At 41.1% G+C, this 24,712-nt stretch overlaps 1 protein-coding gene across 6 annotated transcripts in view; it reads right to left on the reverse strand.

The window, feature by feature from the left end:
- Positions 1-1,139: 1,139 nt before the first annotated feature.
- The window catches only part of KLHDC1 (kelch domain containing 1), a 67,169-nt gene continuing 43,596 nt past the window's right edge, over positions 1,140-24,712 (reverse strand). For all 6 annotated transcript variants that reach the window (XM_075130025.1, XM_075130024.1, XM_048854147.2 and 3 more), the window contains 5 exons: positions 13,310-13,422; positions 9,897-9,969; positions 5,939-6,023; positions 3,974-4,026; positions 1,140-3,645 (listed from right to left, as the gene is read on the reverse strand). In XM_075130025.1, coding sequence (XP_074986126.1) covers positions 3,471-3,645; positions 3,974-4,026; positions 5,939-6,023; positions 9,897-9,969; positions 13,310-13,422 — 499 coding nt within the window. In that variant the 3' untranslated portion in view covers positions 1,140-3,470. The remainder of the gene's footprint in view (positions 3,646-3,973; positions 4,027-5,938; positions 6,024-9,896; positions 9,970-13,309; positions 13,423-24,712) is intronic.

Consider the following 24,712-nt stretch of genomic DNA (forward strand, 5'->3'; position numbering starts at 1 on the left):
CCCAGACACTTAAGGCAGATGGAGTTTGGGTTGCTCACTGGCAGATCTGTTACATGAACAGGCTGGCCTTGAAGCCATGTGAATGGGGCATCAGTCCGAACCTGGAGCCCAACCAAGCCAATGGTAGCTATATACTAAAAAGATCATAGAATCATAGAATATTAGGGTTGGAAGAGACTTCAGGAGGTCATCTAGTCCAACCCCCTGCTCAAAGCAGGACCAACACCAAATAAATCAGCCCAGCCAGGGCTTTGTGAAGCCAGGCCTTAAAAACCTCTAAGGAGGGAGATTCCACCACCTCCCTAGGGAACCCATTCCAGTGCTTCACCACCCTCCTCGTGAAATAGTGTTTCCTAATATCCAACCTAGACCTCCCCCACTGCAACTTGAGACAATTGCTTCTTGTTCTGTCATCTGCCACCACTGAGAACAGCCTAGCTCCATCCTCTTTGGAACCCCCCTTCAGGTAACTGAAGGCTGCTATCAAATCCCCCCCCCCCTCACTCTTCTCTTCTGCAGACTAAATAACCCCAGTTCCCTCAGCCTATTCTATTCCCTCAGTATTCTAAATTTATTCCCGAAGCTATTTACAGATATTCTGTAAAAACTAAAAACAAACACTAAAGATACTATTTACACTAAAGGAGGGAAGATACGAAGAAACAAAGACTGTAGCTGCAACAGTAACTGTCACTGGCAGTAGGAAGGAACTGAGGGGAGTCGGGAGCAGTGCAGCCCTTTATACCTACATGCAGTGATGCGAGGCACTAGAGGGCACTCATGCTGCCCCCACCGGTACTGCTAAGAGAAAAAACTTCAAGGTGCACACACACTTACAGTGGAATGGACATGTGCAATCACTTGAAGAAGAAGAATTAGCAAAGTTTTTAGACAGAAGTTAGAAGTAGTGGGTGGAAGAAAATTGTGAAATACTAGTACAACTAATTCAAAATATGGGACACACTGATGTCAATGGGAGTGTAAGGATCCTTTTGTCCTAAAACAGTATGCTTTTAGGAATTAAATATTACAGATAGTACTTTAAAGTGTGGCACAGTCACGTATTTTAAAGGAAACACGTTACTTATGATAGAATTGTAAAATATTTTGCAGTCTGTGATCATAACTGATTTACAATGTAGTCTGTCAAAAACTCACATTTTTATTCTAGTTTATAACAGTAAACAAAGAAGTAACTGCAAATATTCTGAAACATTAATGAAAACATAACATGGTGCTAAAGGCACTTTTGATAATGTCTATAACTGAATCTGAACAGTCTCCATAAAAAAAATTGCTGGTATTTTACCTCTTTTTTTATACTAACTTCTTTACATAAGAACATTTACCCAAGTGTAATAATAACAAAATTGCTTGTCTTAAGATAATTAACACAAATTTTCCACTGCTACATACAGTCTGAAATTAATCATTTTGAATTTTTATAGTGCTAAATGTTCCCCAGGAACATTCCTATAAAGTGCACTTGCTGTGCTGTTGAATGTCCCAGGTACATCTAACATTCCACTGATTTTAAATGTTCACAGCAGCATATGTGCAGTGGCAAAACTATAGCAAATGGATTAAGGATTACACATTGCCACAAAATGTTTTGATCCTATTTCCTCTGTAAATCAATGGGCAAAATTCTCCTCTCACGTCTGTACAGTAGAAATAGCACTTCAGTATTCCTCTATGCATGTAGATCTCTCAGTGATGTCATTGTGAATTCTGCACATATGGGGAAGCAGAACACCAGACTTGCATACTATCATGTGGATCTGAGAGGGAATTGTCCCTAGTATCATTAATACAGATACTCATGGGAAAAGTTGCCTTTTAAGGATTTATAATTAATTCCAAAATGATGTTATCTATCCTTAACCGTAACTCCTATCTGAGAAAAATATAATTCCGTATGTGAAAGAACCAATTTTAAAAGGACTTTCAAAACTTCTGAACTCCAGTCATAAAAGCTGGAGGATGGAGGTCATAAAAGCTGGAGGATGGAGGTGGAGCCTGGAGGTGTTCTCTTCAAATTTGATCAGATCAGTTCAAATGATGGTCTAAAGAGCTCTTATAGGCCCTGATCCTTCGAAGACTCATATATGTGCATAACTTTAAGCATGTGAGTAATCCCACTGAACAAAATGGGACTATTCATGTGCTTGAAGTCAAGCATGCATATGAGTCTTTGCAGGATGAGGGTCATAACAAATTCTAAGTAATTAATATATGCATTGTGGTAGGATGTATTTGAAATTGTCCCTTGTTCTGCAGGATAAGAGCTGCAAATCCAGCTATATGTTAAAAAGTGGAAGGAGTGGATGCTTATACCTAAGAAAATTTTACAGTCGTTGGGGCCAGTTTAATCATTTGAACCATTTCCTTGTGTGTGGGAATCCCTTTTAACATAAAGACCACAAATCTGGACAATTTACACTCCCACTTCACATTTTTTTTTTTTTGCTAATATCAAATGTCTCCGTAGTTGAAGAAAATAGGAAAATATGGCTCAACTGTGATACTCAGTCATAATATATTTTCTTCTAAGATACACATTCACTACAAAATCTCCTTTCCTAATTACATAGGATTTTGGAGTCAGATTGTAAAAATGGTAAAAACTAATCAGAATGGTCTACATTCAAATATACTGTTTACATAAAATTTTAATGACTGGGTCCCAACTAACTAAATACCCAAAACAGATAGGAAAATAGTAATTCTATATAAGCTTTTTACAATAAATAAAATATTTTGAACCAAAATTAAATATAAACTTTACACATTCAAAATAAAAAATATATATAAAATCTATTTTGAAAAAATGTCATTGATTAGAGAATTACAGTAAAACAATGTTATGAACTGCATCTGAATTTTCACATACAAAATTATTTAGCTTAATATCTTTTTTTTTTTACTTTTAAAGTTCCACAGTTTAGCCAACGTGTTGATTTTTTTGCTTTTGTGTAGGATGGTTACCTCCCAGTATCAATAGTCAAACTTTCATATGCTGCTGTTAAATAAATCAAACAAAAGGATTTGCAATTATAATCATATTAACAAGAGTTAAATTAACACGGATACTGTGTCAAACTAATTTTGTCTTCATCAGCAAGTGCTGATGTGACAAAACTGGAAATAAGACTTTAGATCCGAAAGAGAAATTTTTATGCCTCTGAAAAAGTTCTGTCTTCTGTTACTTTCCAAAAGAGTACTTTTTATGAAGTCGCTTACCAAGACCATAAGAGCAGAAGTTAATTTCTGCAACCTCAAGTGGTGTTATTACAACACAGAATATTTAGTTTTCACTCTTTGCAATACCTCAGGAAACAAAAAGGACTTTCTTGTAGAAACTCAGCCTACCAAATACCTTATGTGTACTGCTAGTAAACAATCGCTAACAAAAATCTTTGCTGTATACTATAAATACATATAGCGGTCAATATCTTTTTTGTCCTTGTTCAGGTGACATTTATTTGCTCTTGTTTTTCAATTTCAGCTTTTTTCTCTTGCCGATGGTTAGATGCAGCCCAAAAGGTTATTTTTTTCAACACTTGTGGCAAAATTTTGGATGGTAACCAGGATATTTGATTCTTTAAAAGGCTGGCATTTTTACCAATGCAGTCAAGGCACAATCTGAAAAGAATGTCAGAATTAACTAAGGTCTTATAACCTAAAGATAAAACACATGAAACAAACTTTTACAAAAAATGTTAAATTAAAAATATATGTAATTTATGTATAGTCCATTCCATAATAATACCAATGCTTTAAAACTGTTTTGAAACATATTTACAGAGCATATTTACATTATTAACTAGAGTCATCATTTTGTTTCTTACCTACTGATCCAGGTAAGAATAGTTAAAAGTGCCTTATGTTAAAAAAAACTATTCAGTTATAAAAAGTAGTACCATAATTATCTGTGCTAGACTCTTTGTGCCACTATATAATCTAAACTCACCTGAGAAGTGAGTAAGGTTGAGTTTGAAAAATCAATAAATCACTGCAGTGACCCTAATGAAGAAGAACAGCAACAATCAGGAGAATGATCAAGATTAACTGTCAATTTAAAAGTTATCCCAGGAATACCTTTATATTTGTTTCAACAGGATGATATAAAATGGATTACCATAAATATAATTAAAATCTATGAATATTTAAATTAACAATTATATTATAAAGATTAAAAATACTTCTGAGCCCCCACCTACATGCCTACAGAGGCAGGACTTTGGGGACACGTCTTCTTCAACCTCCCCTCTCAGCAACATTGAAGGGCCACATCTTTACAGCATCAAGTTCCCCTGACAACTGCTTTGTGGGGCTGGGAGGTGGATTTTTGAATTGGAAAGATGTGGGAAAGTGGTAAGAAGGGATTTAGGTAATGGGCAAACTCTAGTGGCATCTTCACAACCCTGGACAACAGTGATGTCAGAATATATGTTTTACTATGGATTGATGGAGTATGTGCCATCTGGCATCTTCAGGGACCCAACCCTGGTCCCTGAACAACAGAAGAGCTTTGATGGCCTTCCAGCCCGATCTGAGGCAGGACTTCTAGGGGGAGAGAAGTTTAGGAGTTTATATTTTAAAAGGAACTAATAATGGTAGATAGAAAGATGTTTGGGAATAGTCAGTAGAATAGAAAGAAAACAAACAATTACAATAAATAATATACAAATAATGGGGTCTATGATTAGATAGCAAATGTTTAAAATGGTAATTGAGTAAAATTAAAACATAGTTTAAATGAGTCAGAACCATCAAGGTGTACACACACTCTTAGCTTATGTAACCAGATGATAACTATTACTTTTACCATAATCTTCCTTCCCCTTTCCCTCTTGTTTGTTACACTTACTTGTGGAGTCTTGTTTTTGGTTTTTTTTAGGTTAAGATATGCAGACATTCACACATGCCCATAACTATTCACATGACTTCAGTGGGACTACTCACAGGAATTATGCACACAAGTACATGTTCTGTGCTGCGTGGAACTCAGATCTACAGATGCACCTATATAGCAGCATAGGGAGTGGGTGTTCTGTAGCTATGCAGATGTGTGTCAGTTCCTGCAGGAGTGGATGAAGCAGGCTCAGCAGAGTTGTGCCATTCATTTGGAGGGCTGGGGTATGGAGTGTGCCTCTCTGGCTTTTCCCCTGCACATCTACATAGCACCCAGTCCCACTAATTGGGCTGTTGCTATGCTCTGGATATAGGCATTAAGGCACAAAAATTAACACACTATATAGTAATACCAAACAATCCATGAATGATGATGAATTGTAGTTCTTATAGGAACCAAAACTTTAAAATGTAAATCAAGATTGCTCCACTGAAGAGAGTAGTCACAAGAATGATGAAAGGAAACATGCTTTATAAAGATAGACTTAAGGAGCTCAATCTATTTAGTTTATCAAAGAGAAGGTTAAGGGGTGACTTGTTTATAGTCCAGTAAATATTTGTTTCCATGTAGGTACTTACAAAAGGGCTCTTTAATCTAGCAGAAAAAGGTATAACAGGAGGCAGTGGCTCAAAGTCAAAGCTAGACAAATTCAGACTGGAAATAAGACATACACTTTTAATGGTGAGAGTAATTAACCATTGGAGTAATTTACCAAGGATCGTGGTGGAGTCTCCATTCCTTACAATTTTTAAATCAAGATTTTTCTAAAAGATCTGCTCTACGAAGTATTTTGGGGAAGTTATGGCCTGAGCTATACATGGGGTCAGCCTAGATGATCACAATGATCCCTTTTGGCCACAGAATCTAGGAATCTAAGTCAAGACATTATACTGATTTATACCAACTGAACAGTTGGCCTTGAATGTCCTGATCTTCATGCACTTAAATTCTCAGCAATAATGTTGAATTAATGTTTTTTTAATTAAATTATACTAAGACTTCATTATTAAATTTACTGACTGTGTCCAAGAAATGCAAGTCATCTTTGCTCCCACCAAAGATCATCACTTCTCCTTCTGTGCCAAGACAGGCTGTGTGCCACAACCTACAAACAAATTTATAAATAAAATGAATAGCTTAATAAATAAAATAATAATAATGGTTTATTTGCATATTATCAACTAAAGAAATCTAAATTAGTTAATTTTAAATGTTTTAATATAGGATTCAGGGAAGCAGACCTTTATCTGAATGAGTATAACCTCATCCACATCACATGATTTCCCCCTCATTTCTCATATCTCAAAAGATTCATTTGAAAAGAAAATTGAATAATGACATGATAAATTTGGTTAAATGGAGCAGTCAATTTTATAAATGCTATGAATCCAATACTTATGAACAGACAAATTGAATTCTTACTGGTCTTACACTACTTACCAAGAGGAATTTTATTAAATTCTTATTGTATAAAAAATATTTCAGGAGGCTTCAACACTCAGGAACCATGCCTGAAAGATCAAATTATTCACTTCTATACTTGTATGAGAGGATTAAAAAGTAATGGAAAGGAATATGACTAGCCATTTTACCTTAAGAGAACTTTCAGACCGACATATTAATGTGGCTGTCTGGCTGATTTGTAGTATAGTTTTTCTATTATATATATATACACACACACACACATATACATATATTGGCTTACCTATCGTTATTTTACACAGAACACTACAGTGGAAAACTCATAAGTATCTTGATAAATGTTTACATATAGTAAGTATTTTATTTTTATATCAGTTTTCCACTTTTATTTTTTAATTAACAAGTACTAGCAAATTGGGATTATGGGCTCATTTATGTTGACTCTCATTCCTGAATTTTAGGATTGAGTCTCAGAACACAGGTTTTTCTCCATCAGTTCCCATCCATCCTTTTTCTGCCTCATTCCAATTCATGCAGATCACTTTCTGATTGTGACAATTTCCACATTCATGCTCAGCAGGAGAAGTTTTGTTTGTGTTGTGTATATAAAATGTTTTGGAGAAAAGTGATTCTTATAAACTTATTATTTTATCAACGATTCATATAAGTAGATTTTCACTGTACTGCATTTAGTTATTGTTATTATTATTAGAATTAATTGATCGAATTCTGCACTGTCTTGTGCCAAGTGTAACCCCACTCAGGTAAACAGGATAGCATTGGGTGTAAGTCAATGTAGAATTTGGCCCCTTCTGTTATGTTTTAACTACTAAAAAGTACGCATAAATGGAATTTTCATGCAAAACTAAATTCACTCACATTTTCTTACGTCATTCATTTCAGCAATTATTCACTGTTCTCCTTACACTAAACTATCCCACCTTTTCTCTTCCTCATACCTGTAGATAGATCTGTCTCTGTCTTATCTGCATTAGGAAAACTCTGGCCTGGACTTGATCATCGAAGAACACTGGAAAGCCTTTCCTGCCTTGACTTTCTTGACATTCTAGCTTGAAACCTGATGCTTTTTTCTATAGACTGATAGAGTTTATGTCCTCTCACAGCTGCTCTAACTTATCACCTAAACATTCTAATAAAGCATGTTATTTACATAGTACATAAGCTGAATTAATGTAACCTTTTTACACAGACTCTCTACCTAGAATTATAGTGATGACATAGTTTATCCTTTAGTTAAACACTGGGAGTTTATAACAAACAAAAAATTCATGCTGGAAAGAAACTTGGCATGCAAAGTCTTAGCCTAGCTGCAATTAAAAACCAAACCAAAAAACAAAACACTTTTTCCAGCAAGACACACAAGGTTCATTCAATACTGTAAGTCTATAATAAGAGTGACAGTTTATTATGCATAATTAGAAACAGAAAAACAGTCTCTTACATAAATTATTTTGGGGGATTGTCATAAATGAAAAAGTTTTGTAGGAAACTCAAGAAAATACATTCATGCACTTATGCATGTGATATAAGCTATATCTTTATATAGGGATATACACATGTATACTTTTTTTGCCAACACATTTTAAGCACAGGGTTGCCAACTTCCAGGATTGGCCTGGCGTCACCCAGAATCAGCATCCATCTTCCGGTGACTATTGAAAGCAATGCAGGAGATTTTAATAGGATATTTTAAGAAAATGACATTATGTTATGTTGGAAAAAAAAATCTCCTGGAATAGCTTCAGTCAGAGTTGGCAACCCTAATTTTAAGACTCTGTTCTCAAATTCATCCCACTGCAAAAGGCCTGCATAAAGCTGCCTGTGTTCTGAAGGCCCTGCAATAACCCTATACATATATCAGGAGATAGGGCACAGATACAGTACTGAAAATGTGCTCTGAACCAACTCCAAATAGGCCAGCATGGAAGGGGATTTCCAGAGTTGGCCAGATTAGAAGCCAGTAGATCTGTGTTTATATGGCCTGATGCAAAGCCCATTGCAATCAATAGAAAAACTTCCGTTGATTTCAACAGGTTCTGCATCAGGCCCATATAGATCCACTGGCCAAGAACCTAAGCACAGGGGCCACAGATACTATTCTAACCTACAGTCTGGAATGGTGACTACGCTACAGCCCTTTGGCTGTCCTCACACTGGACACTCACCCACAGCTTGATTACTCTGTTGGAGGCAGTGTGGCCCAGCAGTTACTTTAAGTGAGGCAATATAGACAGACGATTGTACTGGGAGTCAGAGGACAACTGTTTTAATTCTTACTCTGCTACTGACTTGCTATATTACCCAGGACAAGTCACTCCATTTCTCTGTGTCTCAATTTCCTCATCAGTAAAACATGGATAATGATACTCACCTTCTTGCCTAAAGCACGTTGAGATCTATAGATGGAAAGTGATGTCGAAAGCTAAGTATGATTATTAATACTTGTGCTTTAAGGTGTTTTCCTAAATTTCAACCAGATCTGGTGTAACAATCCTATTATAATTAAACTAAATATAGCAGATATATTGCAGTGGTAATTAATTCAGGAAGAAACCTGGAAACACCCCGGTTAACGTATAAAGTCCTTTTAAAAACTGGCTATGTACCACCTGCAGTAATTAAATTTACCTAGGTATTTACAGTATTTTGGATTCTAAATATAGGGAATGCTGCAAATGTTGGCAAAAATAAAAAAGTGTACCCTGATGCAGTAAGTACCCATTTTCAATGGCACTATCTGTATAACATCCATGTTTAGAACATGAGACTTACTTACTTCAGTCAGACATGGAACGAATCACACATTTCCTTTGCTCTTAATTCCATAAAATTAAATTATGTTTTTGTTCTACGCAAGCTCTAAAAAAAGTCTACTTGTGCAAATCTAAAAGATGTAGACATTGGATGTTTGAACTGGACCCTTTTTGCTCAGTAATGAAGTCCACTAAAGATATTATAGTCTTTCAAAATACTGCAATTTAAACCCAATCACTGTTGTTCTGTATTAAATTAATTTATGCAAAACAATAAGTGTCATTAGCTACTTCTGTTCAGGAAAAAAACAGAAAGAACTATTATTTAAACTTCCTTTGAATCCTAAAAGAGTGCAACATCATTTCCCTGGTTCTGTCTCTTCTAAAAATAATGAACTTTCATGATTCATTTAGTTGTATATTATTAAATCTAATGTTAATTAGTAAAAGTGCTACACATTTTACTTTTACATATTTCTGATATCTACTTATTTGGAAGTAAAACATCAAGTGAATTTAGTCTGCACCCCTTTCATTACAAACACCCTGTTAGTGCCAGCAAGCATTTTAAATAATAAATCTTGAAAATAAAAAAAGACTATGCCTAATAATGAAAAAGAATAAAACTACTTATATAAAGCAAGCTGTTCAATTATGTCAAGCTCATTTTGTAAAATATTTTAATACATTATTTTAAAGGCAGGTGTTCTGATTTAATACCTTATTTAATCATATTTCAAAATATTCAAAAATTTCAGCAAATGCTGACTTTTTTTTTATACCTAGGCCTACTCTTAGGTAAGTGGGTAAGTTGTTTCCATCCATTTGTTGTGACATTATGAATCCAACCGTCACCTGCAAATAAGGAAAATATGTATCTTAGAATTATTTCTTGGTGAATAAGATATTACCTTTTGTTTTGTACAAAGAGCTCTACAGTCTAAAATATCTAACATCAAAAGAATGACTACCATGTTAATGAATTGACTACCATAATTTTAGAGTCTTCATGACTTAACTTGTGAGTTCTTTTTTGTCACAAAAGATAAAATTAGCTACACTGAAATCTGGAGTTAAAAACACAATATAAAATATACAAGTCAAATCAGAGACTATTTTGAAATGACAGGACTATATTCATCAGAATGAAGACTGCTGTGTCCCAGGGACTCTACAAATCTTAAAGTACTCCCCCAATCATAGAATATCAGGGTTGGAAGGGACCTCAGGAGGTCATCTAGTCCAATGCCCTGCTCAAAGCAGGACCAACACCAACTAAATCATCCCAGCCAGGGCTTTGTCAAGCCTGACCTTAAAAACTTCTAAGGAAGGAGATTCACTACCTCCCTAGGTAACCCATTCCAGTGCTTCACCACCCTCCTAGTGAAAAAGTTTTTCCTAATATCCAACCTAAACCTCCCCCACTGCAACTTGGGATCATTGCTCCTTGTTCTGTCATCTGCTACCACTGAGAACAGTCTAGATCCATCCTCTTTGGAACCCCCTTTCAGGTAGTTGAAAGCAGCTATCAAATCCCCCCTCATTCTTCTCTTCTGCAGGCTAAACAATCCCAGCTCCCTCAGCCTCTCCTCATAAGTCATGTGTTCCAGACCCCTAATCATTTTTGTTGCCCTCTGCTGGACGCTTTCCAATTTTTCCACATCCTTCTTGTAGTGTGGGGAGCAAAACTGGACAGTACTCCAGATGAGGCATCACCAATGTCAAATAGAGGGGAATGATCACGTCCCTCAATCTGCTGGCAATGCGCCTACTTATACAGCCCAAAATGCTGTGAGTCTTCTTGGCAACAAGGGCACACTGTTGACTCATATCCAGCTTCTCGTCCACTGTAACCCATAGGTCCTTTTCTGCAGAACTGCTGCCTAGCCACTTGGTCCCTAGTCTGTAGCAGTGCATGGGATTCTTCCATCCTAAGTGCAGGACTCTGCACTTGTCCTTGTTGAACCTCATCAGATTTCTTTTGGCCCAATCCTCTAATTTGTCTAGGTCCCTTTGAATCCTCTCCCTACCCTCCAAAATATCTACCACTCCTCCCAGTTTAGTGTCATATGCAAACTTGCTGAGGGTGCAGTCCATGCCATCCTCCAGATCATTAATGAAGATATTGAACAAAACCGATATTGAAACAATATTCCCTCACTTTCTTTATCTCATTTTCTGTCTTTCTTTTTTTCTCTTCCTCCTTCTTCCAAGTCTCCTTTTTGCTTGATCTCCAAGGTGCCAGACAATGAAGAAGGAATTAATTAAGGCCTTCATTTTGCATAATAGATATTTTCATGCAGTAACAGCAAGAGTAACACTGACTACAACCATGATTTCCATAATTAAATATATAAATGATCATCTTATACCTTAATAAAAATAAAATTCCTTAATTTGCAAGGACAGTAGTAATATTTTTATTATTTGATTAATGCATAATAGATGTTAAGTGACGGGCTTTTAAAAAAAATGGTTGCTAAAAAGTGATTGCAGGGACAATCACTCATATCTGTAAAGGACAGAAGACGCAATCTTATAGTCCAAATCATTATCCAGGCAAAACTCTTAAAATGAATGGGAGTGTTGCCTGAATAAAAGAGTGCAGTGTCAAATCCCAAATTTGTCTGTGCAAATCATAGAATCATAAGACTGGAAGGGACCTCAAGAGGTCATCTAGTCCAGTCCACTGTATTAATGGCAGGACTGAATATTATCTAGACCATCCCTGAGAGGTGCTTGTCCAACCCGCTCATAAAAATCTCCAATGGCGGACATTCCACAACCTCCCTAGGCAATTTATTCCAGTGCTTAACTAGCCTGACAGTTAGGAAGCTTTTCCTAATATCCAACCTAAACCGTCCTTCCTGCAATTTAAGCCCATTGCTTCTTGTCTTATCCTCAGAGGTTAACGAGAACAATTTTTCTCCCCCCTTGTAACAACCGTTTATGTACTTGAAAATTGTTATGTCCCCTCTCAGTCTTCTCTTCTCCAGACTAAACAAACCCATTTTTTTCAATCTTCCCTCAGAGGTCACGTTTTTTAGACATTTAATCATTTTTGTTACTCTTCTCTGGACTTTCTCTAATTTGTCCACATCTTTCCTGAAATGTGGTGCCCAGAACTGGACACAATACTCCAGCTGAAGCCTAATCAGCGCCGAGTAGAGCAGAAGAATTAACTTCTTGCGTCTTGCTTACAACACTCCTGCTAATACATCCCAGAAGGATGTTTGCTTTTTTTGCAACAGTGTTACACTGTTGACTCATATTTTGCTTGTGATCCAGTTTGACCCCCCCGATCTCTTTCCACAGTACTCCTTCCTTGGCACAGTCATGTCCCATTTTGTATGTGTGCAACTGATTGTTCCTCCTTAAGTGCAGTACTTTGCATTTGTCCTTCTTGAATCTCATCCTATTTACTTCAGACCATTTCTCCAGTTTGTCCAGATCATTTTGAATTTTAATCCTATCCTCCAAAGCACTTGCAACCCTTCCCAGCTTGGTATCATCTGCAAACGTCATGTGTACACTCTATGCTATTATCTAAATCACTGATGAAGATACTGAATAGAATTGGACCCAGTACTGATCCCTGCGGAACACTTGATATGCACACACATTAAATACATTCAGATTGATGGGTCAAGGCACCTTTCAAAATCTGGCCCTGAATATTTGTGAAACCTGAAGCTCCACCATTACCACCAACTGTGCATTGTATCAGTTATACAGGCTGCCTTTATTAGAAAAAGAGCTTTGTAGCAGGCTCTCTCACTTTTTACGTGAAGGTTTTGTAGGTCAGATTGGAGCAGAAAGTGATTAATGTTACGTTTATTCACATATTGTGTTGGAATTATATTTTGTTACTAGTTTTGCAATTTTATTGTCTTTGATGGAGTTATTCCTGATTTAGACTGGCATGAGTGAGACTCTAGCTCTTATTTTATCAGATGGTAAGTTGTTTGGTGAAAAGGCTATTTGTTCAACACATATACTCATTGTACTGTGCTATGTCCATCATCAGTGCTATATAAAACAACAATAATAAAAAGTGTCTGAATAAATATTCACATAGAGTAAGAGTCATATAACAAGATCTGGACCAAACATCTTTATGATGAAGTTGAATGTATATAACATCATGGTTAGCACTAAAATGTATGATGGACTCTGTATGTTTTGAAGTACTTACTTAGAGGAACATTATCTGAACTCAGTCCACCAAACAGGAAAAGTTTATCATCTGCTATAGGAGTCAAAGTGTGCCACGATCGATCTTTTGGTTTCTCTCCACTAATATGAATTCTTGGTAAAACAAAAAATAAGAAGAGAACAAGTTAAGAAGAATGCTTAAACTGAACTGGACTGGCAGCTCATCGTTTTCTAGAATAAGAATGGGCTCTGTCCTGATTAAACAGGCTACAGTGTAAGCAGAGCAAACTGAAACAAGAAATTTCTTGTAACAATTGCTCTTTGGAAGTAGCACTTATGATAATGATCTTACACTTATATAGCATATTTTCCTCCCCCAAGATATTTTACAAATCTTAAACTTATGTACGAAACACAGGGACTGCTTTTTTAAACCACTGAAGTGATTATTTAACACACAAGAACAGTTTTAGGATGGGAAGTGAAGAATAATGTGTCCAATTGAAACTGAATAGAGTATTTAAGTAGATAGATTGGAGTTGCTCAAACTAAAACGTAACCAGGATAGTAGAGTTATAGTTCTCTTGGTCCTGAGAAAAGAAATAAGATCTTTAATGACTACAAATGGCTGGGACCTTGGCTTTACTTCTTATTCCCAAGATACCACACTTCCACAGACACAGTGCCCTCTAACAGAATGGCAGGACACAGGCGCATACAGACTTTGGGTGAAGAGTGCCACCTTCTGAGCCTCTTTACAAATCATCTGAGCCACTTTAACTACTTCCTGCAACAGCTAGGTGCTCCTGGGGACTCTCCCAAGAACTTGATGCTTAGCTTGGGAGACCTGAGAGAATCACAGAACAAGATCTATGATACTTATTGAAAAAAAGAGTTACTTACTTTATATTAACCATGTTCTTCAACACGTTGTCCATGTAGATCCAATTCTAGATGTGCATGTGCCTCATGCATGTGAGATAGGAATCGCTGAATAGCAGTGTCCGTTGTGCTGTGCATATCCTCATACTTTCCCACCCTGGGGCATAAATGGCAGAGTGGCCGCAACCATCCCTCAGTATCCTGACTAAAAAAAAGTGGGGATGGAGGGCAGGTCGTGCAATCCGCCAGAAGACAACATCTCAGAGAAGAAATGGTTACTTACTGGAACTGTGGTTCTTTGATTTGTGATGCAGACATGTATTCCACTTAGATGTGTGCACACCCAGCGCACCAGAGCCATAGAAATTTGCCTAGTAGTATCCATAGAGAGGTGGCACTCATGCCTAGTGGCCATAGCCCCTCTCCTAGCTACATGAGGTGGTGCTGCCCCAACCCTCCCTCAGTTCCTTCGCACTGAACACCCAGGAACGAGACTCTGATGCAGAGGGGACGGAAGGTGGGTCATGGAATACACATCTGCATCACATCTCGAAGAACCAGTTAAAGTAAATAACCATTTCTTCTTCTTCGAGTAGATGCAGACGTATATTCTATTTAGGTAACTCACAAGCAGTACCTCCCCCAGGACACAGGGCTCAGAGCCTACTTAAACAAGGACTGCAGGACCACTCCGTCAAAGGGTGCATCCACCCTGGAATATGCAGTTATGGCACAATGGTTTGTGAATGTATGTATCAATGACTATGTAGCAGCCCTGCAAATGTCCAATATGGAAATGTCACTGAGGAATGCTATGGATGTTGCTTGCGCCCTCGTACAAAGAGCTTGCACTCATTGAGGGAGCTTACCCAGAGCTATTTCATATGCAGTCTTGATGCAGGATGTTATCCATTTGGAGATTGTCTGTGAAAAGACCGTTTGACCCTTCATGCGATCTGCATATGACACAAACAAACGAGGCAAAGCACAAAACAGTTTAGTCCAGTCCAGACATCGTCTGACTTCTAAGATACAGAGATACCACTCCTCTGGAGATGAATGCGGCTTAGGAAAGAACACAGGTACAGCATGGTTCCAATTAAACTGAGAAACCACTTTAGAAATTTTTTTTGGATGCAGTTATAAGGTCACTTTGTCTTTGGAGAATTGTGTATAAGGACGCTCTGCCATCAGAGCCTGCAACTCACTCGCTCTCCTTGCAGATGTTATCACTAACACGAATGCAGTTTTCTGACACAAAAGCGGAAAGGGACAAGATGCCAGGGGCTTCCATTAAGATTGTCAGGACTGAGTTAAAGCCCCACAAAGGAACAAGCTCTCAGACCGGGGGATGTAGATGAAGGAGTCCTTTTAAGAATCTTGCTACCATGGCACTGCAGAAGATTGACCTTTTTGGAATGGGGAGATTAAGTTCCAATAAATGCTGCCAAATGCACTTCCAGTGAATTAAACACAAGCATCAACACCTGAAGGTGCAGCAGGTAATCCAAACTGTCCTGGATAGAGACCAGTGTCGGTTGGATTCCATGGGCTATTGACCACACCAAAAATCACTTTCATTTAGCTGAAAAGGGACATCCTGGTGGAGGGTTTTCCATTGATAAGGAGAACTTGTTGGACAGCCACTGAACACAGTTCTTCCTCCTCATTCAGGCAGGCAGCAGCCACGCTGGGAGATACAAGGAGTGAGTGCAAGGATCCAAGGATGACCTGAGGGATGATTGGGACCAGTGGAAAGGCATAGAGAAGAGCCCTCTGCCAGCTGAGGTGGAAAGCATTGGACAGGGAGCCTGGACTGATGCCCCCCGACAGCAGAATAGATGACATTTCCTGTTGTCCCTTGTAGCAAACAGGTCGATCGTTGGGATGCCCCAAGCTGTAAAGATGACCCGAAGGACACTTGTCTTCAGGGACCATTTGTTACTCAGGGAAAAATAGCTGCTGAGATGGGCTGTGAGATGATTATGAACCTTGGATAAGTGAATAGCTATCAGAGTAATGGTCTCCTCAATGCAGAACTGCCAAAACCTGACTGTCTCTAGGCAGAGTAATCTGAAGTGTGCTTCCCCTTGTTTGTTCACATAATACAACATGGTGGTAGTGTCGGTAAGTATGTGAACCACTGAGTCTCTGATATGGTCCTGAAAAGTGTGACATGCATTGTAGATGGCCTGAAGCTCTAGCATATTGATATGGAGTAAGGCCTTCTGCTCCTACTACAGTCCCTTCACTTTCAGTGACCCTAAGTGTGCCCCCCAACCCATTGGGGAGGCATCAGTAACAACTGACCTGGTTGGCGAGGACCAGAAAAAGGAAATATGTTGCCAAATGTTCTCTGGATGCATTCACTGCTGCAAGGAGTTCAGAGGAGACAGATGAACCAGTCTGTCTAGAGGGTGAAGCGTAGAATGGTAAATCATCTTGAGCCACATTTGAAGGGGGAGAAGGCACAACCTTGCAAACTGGACCACCTGCATGCAAGTGGACATGTGTCCCACAAGCCTCAGACACATCTGAACTGTCATGGAAAGCTGAGACTCAAGACTGAGGCAAAGACGGCAAATAGTCTGAAAACAGTCAGTCAGCAGAAATGCTTTCAATGTTGTGGAATCTAACAGGGTCCCACTGAACTCGATTTTCTGAGTGGGAGCCAAGGTTGACTTCCCAGTGTTTAGGCTGAGACCCAGATGCTTGAACAAGAGCAGTGTGGTGCCAGTGTGAGCAAGAACTTGCTCTCTAGATCTGCCCCTCAGTAACCATTTATCCCGATAAAGGAAGATGTGAATTCCTTTCTTCCTGAGATATGCCATAACAACGATCATGCATTTGGTTAAAACCCGAGGGGCAGAAGAGAGGCCAAATGGAAGCACTGTGTACTGAAAGTGGCATTCTGCCACAACAAATCGAAGGAATTTTCTGTGGCTCAGCAAAATCACCACATGAAAGTACGCATCCTGAAAGCCCAGAGCAACAAACCAGTTGTTCTGCGACAACAGACGGAGACTAATCAACAGAGTGACTATTTGGAACCTCACAGATCTGATACATTTGTTGAGGCTTGCGAAGGTCAAGGATGGGTCTTACCGCTCCCTTGCTTCAGGGTACCAGGAAGTGCCAGGAGTAGAAGCCATGACCCAGTGTTCCAGCAGAACCTCTTCCACCACTTCCAAAGCCAGCAGAGAGCAGACCTGCTTGAGAAGAAGTATCTCATGAGAGGGGTCCCTGAAGAAGGATGGGTGGAGAGGAACTGCATGGCATAACCTGATCTGAAGGTGCTTAGGAACCAGCTGTTGGTGGTGATCAAGTCCCAAGCATTGTGAAAGTGGGCCAGCCTGTCCCCAAAGTCGGGGGAGATGAGGAGAGAGGAGCAATGACTGGAACAGTGCTTTGGAGCAAGGAGTCAAAATGGGTACTTGTAGGACAGTGTATGGATTGGCTGAACCCCAAGCCTGACTGCTTTCTCCTATGGGATCTATCCCTCTTTCTGGGGTAGTCCCATTGCCTTGGATGAGGGAAAGGCTGGCCAAACATGCACTGCAGACGATACTGCTGCTGGTGTTGCTTTTGAACGCCGTAGTGGTGTCTCTGCACCATCAGAGTGTATACTCCTCACATGACTGCAGGGTAGCCCTGGAGTCTTTGAAGGAGTGCAGCATCTTGTTAGTTTTGTCCAAAACCAGGGTTTGGCTGTTGAAGGACAAATTTTCAGTGGCTTGCTGGACACTGGTGGCAATGCCCAAATTCTGCAGCCAAAAAGCCCTCCTCTGGGTGACCTCAGAGGCCATCATCCTGACTGAGGTGTCTGCAATGTCTAGCGTGGACTGCAAGGACGTTTTAGGTACCAAGCAGCCCTCAGTGACAAATACCCAAAATTCCTCTCATGAGGCCTTGGGCAGCTGGTCTGCGAACTCTGACATAGCTGTCCAGTTAATGAAATCGTATTTGGACAGCAGAGCTTACTGGTTAGCAATCCGCACCTGTAAGGAAGAGGTATAAATATTCTTTCCCATGAGGGCCAATCATTTAGAGTCCCTATCTTTGGGTGTGGACTTAAACCTGCTCTGCCGGGCTCTCTCATTCACTGTAGTTACAAGGAAATTGGGGGTAGATGGGAGTAAAACCCTTCAAAAATCCCTGCAGAGGAACAAAATAGCGCTTTTCAATTTGCTCAGCTGCAGGCGGTACCAAAGCCAGTATGCTCCATAGAGCCGTAGTCAATTCAGGGAGCACATCACTGATAGGGAGGGGGACTCTCCCAGGAGCAGATGGCTGCAAGATCTCCACTAATTTGTGCAAGAGAACATCACTGGGATACTGAGGGAAGCAGCTACATACTGCAGAAGGTCTTGGTACATCTTAAAATTCTCTGGTACCGAAAGGAAGGATGAGCCAGGCAGCACAGAATTGTCTGGAGACAAAGACGAGGCCCTTAATTGAGTGAAAGGAAGATACTTTTCCAGTGCGGACAGAAGGACCGCCAGTGCCTGTGGCATATTGATGGTCACCACTGCAGACCTGGCTGGCGATCTCACCTTCAAGCGAGACAAAGAGTGGGACCTTCGTGACTGAAGAGCATCTGATGGATTCTATAGAGGCCACTGACATGGATAAGGCATTGGTGACCAGTAGGCACCTGGCCAGGGGATGCTGGTCAGGCACTGGAGAGTAGGAGGATGACAACCCCAACTCAGACGCTGAGGAATCTCGAGATCCAGGAGATAAAGACAGAATGAGACCAGAGGGAGTGAGTAACCAGTATGACTCATCATTCACCTAGAATGAGGCGGGAAGCAGTGCTTCCAAGGGAAGCGGTACCATTGGTACCAAGCATGCTCGTGCCGGAAGCAGTGTCAGTCCCAAAGTCAACAGCGGTACCAGAGTATCTGGCAATACCAACGTTAAGAGCAGTGAAAGCCGCCACCGAAGCATTTGCAGTGCCAACAAGATTCCCAATACAGAGGTCCCCTGTACTGATCCTGGTACCAGCCCTGCTTTCCCAATCTGTGGAAGGGGAACATGGGGGTGCAATGCCAAAAGACCCAAGGCATCAGCAGCTCGTTCAACCGACAGGGCTATAGATGATGTGACCCTGGCAAAGTCATGGACCAAAGGAGAGGTTGGGAACAAGAGGCAGAGAAGGTCTGTAGCTGCCTGGTATACCACCGACATGGAAACAGTCAGTACCAGCATCTCTCTCGTCAGTACCGGACTCAATGCACACGTGGAGGACGGAAACACAGTCAATGGTACAGGGTTTCTAACCTCTATACTCAGTACCAGGGAAGGGTTAGACATACCCATGCCATCCCATGTGCTTGCACCAACTCCCGGTCAGTCCACACTTTTTCTGGAGGAGGTGGAAGAGTCACACTGAGACCTGGAGCAGTCCTGACTGGTCTTATGCAACCTTTTCCTCGGTGCAGTCAATGAGGAATGGCTCCTCCATTTCTTCAGAGAGGCGCCTGCTCCAGAACATGAAGCAGTAGCAGTTTCGGAGCCTGAGGGCAGTCTCTCACCCAATGAGGGCCTCTGTAATGAAGCAGACTGCATGGCCTGTTCAAACAGGTGCTGCTTCAGGCAAAGGTCCCAAGCCACTTGAGTCCATTTCTTAAATGATCTGCAGATCGTACAATGCTTCTTGATGTGGGCATTGCCAAAACAGAGCAAGCACCACGTGTGGGGATTGCTGCTGGGGATCGCTCCCCCAAATGAAGGGCAATGTTTAAACCCTTGTGAGGGCATCACCAAGGAAACAAACTACTACAACTAACACTAACAGTACTACTAACCATGTACACGGGAAAAAACTAAAATAGTTGAGAGGTTATGAAGTTAATACCACATAGAGCTCTGACTCTAGCTATGGGTGGTAAGAAGGAACTGAGGGAAGGTCAGGACAGCACCACCTCATGTAGCTAGGGGAAGGGCTACAACAATGCAGCGTGAGTGACGTCCCTCTATAGGTACTGCTAGGCAAATTTCTACAGCTCTGGTGCGCTGGGCATGCACTCATCTAAGTGCAATATATGTCTGTATCTACTAAAAGAAGAACCACAGTTACCAGCTGAGTAACCATTTTTTTCCTTCTCTGAGTATAAGTCTGTGGAGCTCCTGGAGCTCATTCTAGGTGACTGATAAGCAGTGCCCCATCTGTAAGGTGGGACTGAAGAATCGTAACTGCCACTAACTAAAGAGTGATTGTAACACTTCCCTACCAAATTTGGCATCTGATCTTGCTGCCAAGTCCAGGGAGTAGGGTTTAATAACCGTAAGGGGAACATTGTGTAAGGAGCATCAGATGTGAGAGCTTGGAGTTTGCTGACCTTCTCGCTGACAAAGTGGTGACCAAAAAGACCGTCTTGAGAGTAAGGTGGTGTAAAGAGCAGTTCAAGATAGGATCAAAGGGGAACTCCTGTAGGCTTGAAAGGATAGTATCCTATGCCAGAGGGGGTTCCTTTACTGGTAGTTAAGTACAGAGTAACCCCTTTAAAAATCTGAATGCAGTGGGGGGGAACACGACTGAGTGGGGGTGGTAGCATGATGAAATCATCGCAAGGTGGACCTTAATGGAACTGAATGAAAGTACAGAGTGTTTCAAATGCAGAATATAATCCAGGATTTTAGGTACAGGGGCCTCCAATAGGTCAGGTGTTGGGTTGCCCAAACTGAAAATTATTTCCACTTTGAGTAAGTTTTCCTTGTGGGCAGCTTTCTGCTTTGCAGTAGGATTTCTAATATCTCTAGTGAACAGTCTCTGTCAGTAGCATTCAACCTGCTAGCATCCAGGCTATCAGGTGTAGCAATTTCAGGTCTGAGTGAAGTACCTGACCTAAAAAGAAAAGGAGTACTTGTGGCACCTTAGTCTCTAAGGTGCCACAAGTACTCCTTTTCTTTTTGCGAATACAGACTAACACGGCTGTTCCTCTGGTACCTGACCTAGGTTCTGTGACACTACGACTTGACAGTCTGGAAGCACTATCGGAGCTTCAGTTGATATTTCGAGGAGGTCTATTACCCAGAACTGTTTTGGCCAGTTTGGAGTTATCGGGATTCAAGTGGCTGCCCCACGTCTGATTTTTCATATTAACCTGGGTGTCACTGTGCCTCAGTGGGTCACAACTGAGAATACCAAATTCAGGACAAACTGCCGAGAAATAGGGAGGATATACCCTAAAACTGGTGGTTATTTTCCCATAAGATATACCAGACCAGCAACAAAAGTAAACTTCTATTTCACCACACTGGCTAACAAAAAGTCAGAAAAGCGGTTTCCTTAGGTATTCCAGTCCTTGTATCACCACCAAAAACACTAGACTTAATGATGATTTATTAAAATGATGATGGTTATTTAAAAACCAATTTAATCAACCAAAGGAGCAGCCTCATACCCAGGTCAATATATAACTCAGATCTTACCCAATAATTACGCTGTTGCCAATCCTTTAGTATCTAATATCTAAAGGTTTAATTATAGAGGGAAAGAACGGTGAGAGTTAAAATTGGTTAAAGGAATCAAATACATACAATAAATGCAAAGTTCTTGGATCAGGCTTATAGCAGTGATGGAATAAACTGCTGGCTTGTTAAGTCTCTGGTTGCTTCAAATCATTGGAAGGTCCTCAGTCCTTTGGATAGAATGCTCCCATTAGTATAAGTTCATAGTCCAGAGGCTTGAGCAGGAAAGAGGCAAAATGGAGGTATTTCCAGGGCCTTTTATAGCTTCTGCCATGTGGAGGGAAACCCACTGTTTCAAACAAACCCCGCCACACAGCTTGTGGAAAAATACAGGTAACAAGATGGAGTTTAGTGTCACATGGTCTCGTCACATGCCCTAGCATGCTTTGCTGAGTTATAGCAGAGGCCATTACCCATACTCTAGCTAGAACACAGGAAAGTCCATTAGGTGTAGATAGGTGTCTTTCATGGTCCATTGTGAGTTAAATGTTCCTTGATGGGCCATTCAACTTGAACAGTCCCTTTACAATGTGCTGGCTAAATACCTTGTGGGTGATACCACAGGAGCAAACACATTTGAAATACAGGTACATAGTTAACATTCATAACTTTAGATATACAAATGATGCATGCATACAAATAGGATAATCATATCCAGCAAATCATAACTCTTTCATAGACACCTTACTTGACATTGTACAAGGTTTGTTGCGATTATATAACAGTGGTAGCAACAATGATCTACATAGTCATAATTTAATCAGATAACGTCACACTGGGTATCAGTGGGATCGGTGGAAATGTGTATGCAAGACCTTGATTGCACAGTATGAGATAGGTGTCTTTCAAGGATCCTGGGCTCATGCCTCCACTGAAGCAAAAGACACTGTGTTCGCTTTTGTGGCAAACATGTCGATAGTGGGGTTTCCCCATCAGTGAAATACGGCATATATGCCAACCTTGCTCTGAGACTTTTTGGGACATTAGGGAGGTTGCTTGGACCTCTCTCCCCCTTTCCCTCTCTTCTCAGACACTGGGACCTCTCTCTCTTCATCTGCTCCTCTCCCTGTGGAGAAACTGGGACCTCTCCCTTCTCCCCTCCTATCATCTCCCTGTCGGTGGCCAAGAGGAGACAGAGTTGACCCCTGGGCAGTGTTCCCTCTAATTTTTTAAGTGCATGTGCAGAATGAATTTTGTTATGTGCACCAATATGGAGGTGATTGGTGGCGGGGGTTTGGCCAAGGGGTTCAGAGGGTGGGACGGGGCTCAGGGCTGGGGCAGAGGGTTGGGGTGCGGGCTCTGGGCATGGGCTCTGGGGTGGGGCCGGGGATGAGGCGTTCAGGGTGCAAGCTGCCCCAGGTCCAGGGACAGAGGACTCTCCCAGCCTTCTCCCTGCCGGCAGCACGGAGCTCGGGCGGGGGGGAGGTTGTCTGTCCCCTCTCTCCCCGCTGGCAGCACAGAGCTCTGGGGGAGGTGCCTGAGGCAGCCCTGCACGCTCCAACTTGCTCCTCTCTCCAGTCCCCGCCCATGCCCTACCTCTCTCCTCTCGAGGTCCCTGTGGCTGCATGGCCCTTTATAGCCTGCTGCGTAGCCACGCATCTTAGAGGGATCTTAGCCCCTGGGCCACACCCTCATTGTGTCCTTGAGCCCTATCCCCCAAAGAGAAAGAAGGGGAGGATTGGCCCTAGGAAAGCTGCCCTCCTATCAAGTTTAGGGCTTGGTCAGTCCCAGGCCTGGACATCCTTCCCAAAATGGTCCTCCTTCTCTTCTACTTCTTCTGTCGCATTCCTTCTCCTCCTCCACTGCTGCCTTCATTTGCCCCTCTGGCTTCTCCTTCCCCACAGATTGTGCAGAAGGCAAGCCGCAGCAACTGTCAGCTAGGTCAGGGGAGCTGGATTCACTGCCCAAGCTGCATGTTGAGCTCCAGCAATCCTGTGTAGACCCTTCTGGTGCACTCTACATACCTAGCATCATAGTTCAGGGCAACCGGACCTGTATTCCCCTTTTCTGGTCCCCTGAGGGCACCCATTCTAGGCTCCTGGTTCCTCAACCATCACTTCTCTTGGACAGACACCTGCACCTCTCTCCCTCCCGACCGGGGTTTTACCAGGCTGCACAGTTCCCTGGGTACATTGTGATAGCCTCAGCAAGCCAGATTGACCAACCAGGCCAGTCTGTGCTTTATTTTCTAGGTTTAAGCCTGACTTTAGGGTAATTGATAGAAGTTATTAGTCACCACACAGCTCTTTATAAGCCAGCACATTATTCTTAAAGTGAAAGCATTACAGAAAAAACATACTAAAGCAATAAAAGAACCTAGAAACATGCTAAAAAGCTTACTAGAGATCACCCCAACTCCAACAAGAGCTCTTGTAGGAGTCTGTCCTTCAAACTCCACAAAGGGGTTTCCCTGTGGTTACAAGTTCATAATAGCCTTAGCTCAGAACAAGCATCCCCATGAATAGCTTGGGCCTTTGATCTTCAGATTCTGGGAACAGATAATTAGTACACAGTAGTCCTCCCCTCTGGAAATAGCTTCAAAAGGCTGGGATTCTGCATAACCAGAGGCAGGAAATTTGCATTCACCTCCCCCTAGAGATGTGACACACAATCCCAGCTCACAATAATGAATATAAGGCATTCATTTAAAACAATGGACCCCAAAGCTACTTAAACTTAATTCAATAAGGTCTCTAATGGATATGGCAGGAATTGCCTTCTCTGTCACACCTACAGTGCATTAACATAGTCCATCAGGGTCCACACGGGGCAGTCAGAACACAATATGCAGCCTGTGGTCTGGACAGTGAATCCACCAGCACCCCATCACATTCAAAATTGCCGCAGCTTGCCTCCCATCAGACCCTCACTGTGTACTCTGTGCACGTGCCATAGGGATGGTGGAGAAAAATGCTCCCTGTGGCCGAGGTGCTATTTGCTGAGTTTGTCGGAACTGAGTGGTTGAGAGTGACAAACAGATATTTGTACATAGGCGTATAATGTGTGTGCTTGCAAAATTAGTAGATTTAAGCCTGAATTAGTAATTTTGTAATTACATATAAAAATCAGGAGGATTATGGAAAAT

This window comes from Caretta caretta, chromosome 6 (assembly GCF_965140235.1).
Source record: "Caretta caretta isolate rCarCar2 chromosome 6, rCarCar1.hap1, whole genome shotgun sequence".
Taxonomy (NCBI): Eukaryota; Metazoa; Chordata; order Testudines; family Cheloniidae; genus Caretta; species Caretta caretta.